The following is a 7585-nucleotide window of genomic DNA, read 5'->3' on the forward strand; positions in this document are numbered from 1 at the left end:
CCGGAGCCGAGCGGCGCTCCCCGGGGCACGGCGGGGTTCGGGACCGCTTTTATGCCATTTCAGTTTGTTGCTGTCGCTGTGACTCGGCAGGTCCAGATGTGGACGGATCCCTTTTCCCAGCCACTCGTGCAGGGACGGCGGCACCGATCCCCGGGGTCCGGGAGCTGCGGGGGACAGGTCAAGGTGTGCTCCTGCCTCCGGCTCCAGTGCCCGGGACCGTGCGGTGAAGAACAGGTAAATGCTCACTACCAGGGTTAGAAGGGATGGAGAGTTAGTCTTGGCAACAGAATTGAAAGATAGCGAGGAGATACAAAATCATAAAATACCCTGGGGGTCTTCAAAGAGACCCACAAACATCACCAAACTCCTGGCCTGGGTTTCTACTGCTTTGTTGAAGCTTGGTTTTGAGATTACCAGCATCAGTTCCTATTGTAAACGTCTTCATTGAAGTGATGCCTGTAGTGGTCTTGAAAAATCCCCGAGATTGAGGCAGAGTGTGAAAGTTGAGTGAAAATTGCTGTGCATTTCTTCCAAGCCAGGGCTGGCACTGAATCCCTTCTGCCATTTAACAGCAGAGAACATCCCTGGCTGTGCCTTGGTTTGTGTCAGCAGCTCTGAGTGGTTCAGTGCCTCAGGAGAGAGCAGCAGGAGCCTGGCAGCTCTCGTTCCTAGGGAGGCTTTGCCCTTGGAATGGGCTGGCACAGCCTTTATCCAATGCCAAATTCCCTTCTAATCGCCCAGAGCAGAATGGGGGTGGGATTGTCCCAGGAGCAGTTCCTTCTCTGCCCGGACACCGATGGTGTGGGCGCTGTGGCAGATGAAGCCAGCATTTCACAGCTTCCTGCTGCTTTTCTTTCTCCCTGGAAAACTTTTTGTTCTTTGCTGAACTCTGTGGTGTCTCCTCTGTCCTTTCCCTTGTGTTCCCAGTCTGTTTCCGACCTGTTCAGTCTGCGGGTGGAAATAAATCAGTAAATGAACGTTTCCTCCTCTGCCAGTGGTGGATGAAACTGAATTTCAGGATTTCCACCTTTTACTTTGTGTGGAACAAAGCAGGAAAACACTGTGTGTCCATAGCAAACCTGAGCACTGCAGATCAGATGGGACATGAAGAATAAATAAGCAGCTCCAGCGCTGTTCCCTCTGCAGGTGCCCAGAGCAGGGTGTCCCCTCAGCCTTGGCTCCAGCTGGGGAATCCTGCCAAAATCCAGGCTGGGCTTTGCCTGGGAGTGTTCAGGAATGTCATTTCCCTGGCCTGGGGCAGGGCAGCTCTGTGTGCTGGGAGGGACATTGCACCTGCAGCGCTGAGGGTGTTCCTGACACAGCCAACAATCTTCCTGTAAAGGTTTTCCTTTGCTTTTCTGGCAGCAGAAAGCTCCTCTGCAGTTTGATTTGTTTTCTCTCACCCTTTCCACAGCTCAGGTGATTTGTGTTCTTCAGGAAGGAAATTTCCCTCCTCTAAAGGTCTGAGTCCTGGGTGCTGATCCTGAGCTTTTCCTCTTTCCTCCCCCTTTCCTTCCTCTCCTTCAAAGCTGGAACTCCTGCTGCCATAAATAAAACATCAGTTTTATTTATTCATCCTCTGGCCTCATTTCACCTCAATTTCAGTACAGGGGCTGAGTCAGCAGCCCAGGCTGCCCTCCTTAACTGAGCCCAGCCTGGCTAAGCCAGGCTTATTTCTGTGCCAGCAGCACAGGCTGCTGTGCTCAGAGCTGGTTTAACTCCCGAAGAACAAACAGACTCTGTCAGCTCCTGCCTTCCCTCAGCCCAGCTGCACATCTCAGGTCAGACCCTAAATGAACAGGCTTTGATCTTAAATGCTCTGACAATTCCTTTTTGCAGCGTAGCAAAGTCCACAGAACTGACTGGAACTGATGAAGGGGGCAGGAAAGTCTGGCACAAAGTGAAGGAAATTTGGTACCAATTTCCCCATTTTTTAGCAGAAGGAAAACCAGAATTATGATTTATTATGGAAATAGTGTTACTGTTACTTGGGACTTTGCAGTGTGATGTCACTCAGCTGGGAAATGGAAAAAAAGCAACGTTGCATTGGATGGAAAGTGAAAGTTAATTATGTAAAGTAACTCAGGAGTAATTCCTGGTGTGGTGTTGTCTGTGAGGGCTGCTGAGTTGGACTTTCTGTGCCAGAGCCTTGAGAGAGCTTCTAAATGTGACTGTTAAATGCACTTATAACTATTTTATGTTACAAAAGTAACATTGGAAACGAGTTGGAGAAGAAAATTTCTGTACTACTTCTGTACTTCTTTCTACACGTTGAAAATGTTAGTCCTGGTGGGAGAAAATTGCCATAGCTCTGAACTTATTTAGAAATTCTAGTTCTGGTTTTTACCTCTCTGCTGCTGTTTCCCACTGTAACCAGTGTCTGGTGGCAGATTTTCCTGGGATTTGAAGGGTTGGATAGGGATGTGGTGGTGAATTCTCAGTGAAGCTTGGAATCTGCTGAGCTGCTCGAAGCGTTGCTCACTCCACTCTTTCTGTTCCCCCCAGGTGTGGAGGGAGGGCTCTCTGGCTCAGGAACTGTGCTGTGGGGCTGAGCAGAGATGGATTGTTTTTTGTGGTGTCCCTGCAGGCCATGGAGAGGCTGGAGGAGGAGCTGAGCTGTGCTGTGACATCTCGGTGGAGCCGCGGGACGTGCAGGGCTCAGCCCCGGCAGCCGCTGAACATTTCCTGCTGCAGGACGTGTGGCTGGGGAGCCTCAGCATGGGTGGACTCCAGAGCTCCTCCAGGAGAGCCAGGGAGGCTGAGGGACAGCTCCTGCAGGAGCTGATGGATCGCTGCAAGGTGTTGGTGTGCTCCCAGAGGCTGCAGCAGCAGACACACGGTGCCAGAGCGCCCTGCAGAGTGCCAGGGAAGCTGGGCTGTGCTGGTTTAAGGAACTTGGTGATGCCTTGGAGCAGGAAAAATCAGCTCTGCTGAGCGTGCTGGATGAACTGGGCAGCTGCATCTCAGAGAAATACGAGATTCCACCATTTCCTCATGGAGGAGGTGGAAGAAGTGAAGTTAGAAGAGTTAAAGGAGCTGCATGCAGCTGTTCAGGAGGAGGAGTCCCTGCTGCTTTTCCTGGAGAAGCTGGACAGGCTGCAGCTGCAGCTCCACACTCTCAGAATGAAGCAACTCCCAGAGCCTGAGCCTGTGGAGACCCATCTGAGGATGGAGAATGTGCTGCAGGACATGTGGGGTAAAACTGAACTCAGGCAGCTCCACGGGATCCCCACCCCAAAGCCCCACCTGGCTCACAAAAACCAACGCTCCGGAAAGCAAACGGCACCATCTGCACCCTGGGCTGCTCTTACTGAACAAAACTTTTCATTCTTCTGCTGATCCTGATCTCACTTGTGTGGTTATGGCACGAGGAAATCTCACCTGGCACCATCCTGGCTCCTCTGGAGTGTCTCTGGGAATTCCTGCTGCAGATTTATCAGGATTCCTGCCTCTGCCTGCAGGACAGAGCGAGAGCTGTACCTCACTTCAGCCCGAGCTCTGGAGTTGTGCAGGACAATTCTTCCTGCTCCAAAGAGACTGAAATCCTAGTGCAGCAATCCAGCATTATCTTCAATTTCTACTTAAAAGCTGTTAAAGCTCTACACTTGTTCTGTTTCTCTATCCTTCCTTTCCTGTTTTGCATGGATTTCCCCTGAACTAAAGTTTTGATCCAATTAAGGTGAGGAGAGTTTTGCCTCGATCCACAACTTGGGAATTCGGTCCTTAACATCCTCCTGGAATTCTCTGCCAAAGATCAGGTGCATTGCTGAGCTTCTCCTGTCACTCTTGGCAGTTTTACATTATAGTAAAAATCCCTTAAATTGCTGTCTGGGTCTTTGGTGCTGCCCCTGCCCCCTGGTAAATCCCATGAACTCTCTATTTTCATCTCCCTTTCCTCAATTTTGACATGATATTCAAAAAAGTGGAATTTATTGAGGCTGGGTTTATATTAAGAATATAAATTTTTTACAAAATTTATAAAACAACACCAAGTCTACAATACAAAATGAGATCAGACAAAAATAAACAGCAGCCATGGGCTGGAAGTTGCTTCCTCCCTATTTTTGGGCTACGCTGCACTCAGGGAGACCAAGTTCCTTCAGTCCTTTCACAGCCAGGATTTTGGGGTTGGTGGCCACACTTTTGGTGGTGTTTTGGGTTTTATAAATCCCAATTAATCTGTCTGCAATCTCAAACATGTTGTTCCTCAGGGAGATGATGATGAACTGGGCGTTTCTGGTTTGCTCCTGAAACAGAAGTGATTTGTGTTAGTGCCCAGCATTCCCAAAATTGCCTCTCTCTGTCCTGGTGTGGCACACAAAGCCAGGTTTAAAACTGCAGCTGCAGGAAGGGAACTTCCAAGTGTTTCCCTAATCTGAAGGAGCTGCTCCTAATCTTTGGCACCTGTTTCTAAAACTGCAATTAATAACAACTCTGAATATTCAATGTTTAATTACCTGAACTGGAGCCCTGTAAGGGCTTTGCTTTGATTAAATATGGTGAGGGCAGAAGTTTTAAAGACATGAAAAGAATTAATTGCCACTAATTAAGACAGAGATCAAAGACACTGATAGGAATGACATGGAAGTATAAAATGGGAAAATGGTGAAGCCATCAGGAGCAGCTAAAGCTGTGTATTCTGACAACAGCTGATGGTTTTGGGGAAGTCTCTGTGTGCTCCAGAGGGAAACTGCAGACCTTAAATCTGCCTTTGTGTGGCCACTTTGTCCCTTCTGGGGGAGGAGGGCCCATCTCAGGAAGATGAGGCCATGGGGAACTCACATAGATGTAAAATGCTACGATGGAGACGTTCTTGAAGTCGAGGGCGGCGTCGATCTCGTCCATGAAATACAGAGGGGTGGGTTTGTAGTGGTGAAGGGCAAACACCAGGGCCAGGGAGCTCAGGGTCTTCTCTCCTCCTGACAGGTTGAAGATTTTCTTCCAGCTTTTCTTGGGAGGCCGCACACTGGAACAGAGCAAGAGTTGTGTCTGTGAGGAATTCTGATCTTTGCCTGAGCTCAGCCTGGGTAGCAGGGGCTGTTCCTGCAGGGTCCCAGCTCAGCTCCCAGTGAGTGCATTTATCCTGGGAGCATTTCTGACTGAACACTGCCAGCGTTCCCCAGGCAGGATGAACTGACCTGGGAATTAAGTGCTGGGAAATGAGTTCAAAGCTTTCCAACTGCTTTAGTTCCTCTTTCTCCAGGAGAAAGAAATGAAACTGAGAGCTAAAAAGTTGTGGTTTCTGTCACTGCCCACAGTGAGCCTGTCTTGGTTCACTGATGACCAGTGAAAATTTACTTTAAAAACAGGTTGAGAAAAGGACTATGATGATTAAAAATTAATAGAATATAAAGTATTTTGAAAACCTGAACATGATTCCCTCTGAGAAGGGATCCAGACTGTCCACAAGCTCCAGCTCAGCATCCCCTCCCAGCGTGAGCATCTGGTAGTTCTCCTTCAGCTTGTTGGTGATGACATTAAATCCTGCCATGAATTCATTCAGCCTCTGTTTCCTGAGCTCTTCAAAGGCCTCTCTGAATTTGTCCCTCTCGCTGGTGATGTTGTCCAGTTCTTCCACGTGCTTCAGGTACAGCTCCTCCTGCAGGGGCAAACAACCAAACCCAAGGGCATTTAGAGCAGCTGTCTCCTCTGTTTTGAGTTTAAACCACTTTTCCTACCATTTGAACATTCCCTTTCCTCAGCTGGGCTAACAGCCCTAAAACAAACCCCCCAAATTGTCCTTCTTTTCCCTTCTCTGCTGCTGAGGGAAAACAAAAAAACAAACCTGTGTCAAAATAAAAAATATTTCATCTGTTAAATGGTTTAGTTACTGATGTGAGGAGGGAAAAATCCCAGTATTGTGTGTCTGTCTTGGCTATGAAGACTTGACTCAAATAAACATTCCCAGGAGAAACATGGAATTTTTTAGGTTGGAAAAAACTTCAAGATCACCCAGGAACTTGTCACCTGATAAAGGCAGTGTGGAAGCTCCTAGAAACAACTTTTACCTTGGCTAAGGACAAACTGCTAACAAGAACAGGCAAATTCCAGGCTTCCAAAAGGAAGGAGGAGGACATGGGGCTGTTTTCCTGGAATGCCCAGGGCTGGGATGTCCCCCCAGGACTGGGCTGTTCCCCCCAGGACTGGGCTGTTCCCCCCAGGNTTTTACCTCTCTGCTGCTGTTTCCCACTGTAACCAGTGTCTGGTGGCAGATTTTCCTGGGATTTGAAGGGTTGGATAGGGATGTGGTGGTGAATTCTCAGTGCAGCTTGGAATCTGCTGAGCTGCTCGAAGCGTTGCTCACTCCACTCTTTCTGTTCCCCCCAGGTGTGGAGGGAGGGCTCTCTGGCTCAGGAACTGTGCTGTGGGGCTGAGCAGAGATGGATTGTTTTTTGTGGTGTCCCTGCAGGCCATGGAGAGGCTGGAGGAGGAGCTGAGCTGTGCTGTGACATCTCGGTGGAGCCGCGGGACGTGCAGGGCTCAGCCCCGGCAGCCGCTGAACATTTCCTGCTGCAGGACGTGTGGCTGGGGAGCCTCAGCATGGGTGGACTCCAGAGCTCCTCCAGGAGAGCCAGGGAGGCTGAGGGACAGCTCCTGCAGGAGCTGATGGATCGCTGCAAGGTGTTGGTGTGCTCCCAGAGGCTGCAGCAGCAGACACACGGTGCCAGAGCGCCCTGCAGAGTGCCAGGGAAGCTGGGCTGTGCTGGTTTAAGGAACTTGGTGATGCCTTGGAGCAGGAAAAATCAGCTCTGCTGAGCGTGCTGGATGAACTGGGCAGCTGCATCTCAGAGAAATACGAGATTCCACCATTTCCTCATGGAGGAGGTGGAAGAAGTGAAGTTAGAAGAGTTAAAGGAGCTGCATGCAGCTGTTCAGGAGGAGGAGTCCCTGCTGCTTTTCCTGGAGAAGCTGGACAGGCTGCAGCTGCAGCTCCACACTCTCAGAATGAAGCAACTCCCAGAGCCTGAGCCTGTGGAGACCCATCTGAGGATGGAGAATGTGCTGCAGGACATGTGGGGTAAAACTGAACTCAGGCAGCTCCACGGGATCCCCACCCCAAAGCCCCACCTGGCTCACAAAAACCAACGCTCCGGAAAGCAAACGGCACCATCTGCACCCTGGGCTGCTCTTACTGAACAAAACTTTTCATTCTTCTGCTGATCCTGATCTCACTTGTGTGGTTATGGCACGAGGAAATCTCACCTGGCACCATCCTGGCTCCTCTGGAGTGTCTCTGGGAATTCCTGCTGCAGATTTATCAGGATTCCTGCCTCTGCCTGCAGGACAGAGCGAGAGCTGTACCTCACTTCAGCCCGAGCTCTGGAGTTGTGCAGGACAATTCTTCCTGCTCCAAAGAGACTGAAATCCTAGTGCAGCAATCCAGCATTATCTTCAATTTCTACTTAAAAGCTGTTAAAGCTCTACACTTGTTCTGTTTCTCTATCCTTCCTTTCCTGTTTTGCATGGATTTCCCCTGAACTAAAGTTTTGATCCAATTAAGGTGAGGAGAGTTTTGCCTCGATCCACAACTTGGGAATTCGGTCCTTAACATCCTCCTGGAATTCTCTGCCAAAGATCAGGTGCA

General features: G+C 49.6%; 2 protein-coding genes across 6 annotated transcripts in view; one reads left to right on the top strand and one right to left on the bottom strand.

Moving 5' to 3' along the window:
* Window positions 1–3678, top strand: part of KPNA4 (karyopherin subunit alpha 4) — a 20780-nt gene extending 17102 nt beyond the window's left edge. For 4 of the 5 annotated variants that reach the window (XR_004498750.1, XR_004498748.1, XR_004498749.1 and 1 more), the window contains 2 exons: window positions 91–234; window positions 2588–3678. The gene's annotated coding sequence lies outside the window, so the exon portion shown is untranslated. Of the gene's footprint in view, window positions 1–90; window positions 235–2505 lie in introns of all 5 variants that reach the window. The other variant, XR_004498751.1, reaches the window with a different exon arrangement.
* Window positions 3679–3913: 235 nt separating this feature from the next.
* LOC107208689 (structural maintenance of chromosomes protein 4-like) lies at window positions 3914–6057 on the bottom strand. Its single transcript, XM_015637345.3, has 3 exons — window positions 5367–6057; window positions 4783–4966; window positions 3914–4247 (listed from the first exon to the last, which is right to left on the bottom strand). The coding sequence occupies exons 1-3, from the start codon at window positions 5489–5491 to the stop codon at window positions 4059–4061; spliced, it is 498 nt and encodes a 165-aa protein (XP_015492831.1). The 5' UTR covers window positions 5492–6057; the 3' UTR covers window positions 3914–4058.
* Window positions 6058–7585: the final 1528 nt, after the last annotated feature.

This window comes from Parus major, chromosome 9 (genome assembly GCF_001522545.3).
Source record: "Parus major isolate Abel chromosome 9, Parus_major1.1, whole genome shotgun sequence".
Taxonomy (NCBI): Eukaryota; Metazoa; Chordata; class Aves; order Passeriformes; family Paridae; genus Parus; species Parus major.

Bases quoted from the DNA above. Each gene is read 5' to 3' on its own strand.
- LOC107208689 (XM_015637345.3), bottom strand. From the start codon at position 5,491: ATGGCAGGATTTAATGTCATCACCAACAAGCTGAAGGAGAACTACCAG. The intron at 4,967-5,366 runs GTTTTCAAAATA...GCTCTGTTCCAG, and splicing joins TCAGAGGGAATCATGTTCAG to TGTGCGGCCTCCCAAGAAAA. The intron at 4,248-4,782 runs GTGAGTTCCCCA...CTTCTGTTTCAG, and splicing joins TCGTAGCATTTTACATCTAT to GAGCAAACCAGAAACGCCCA.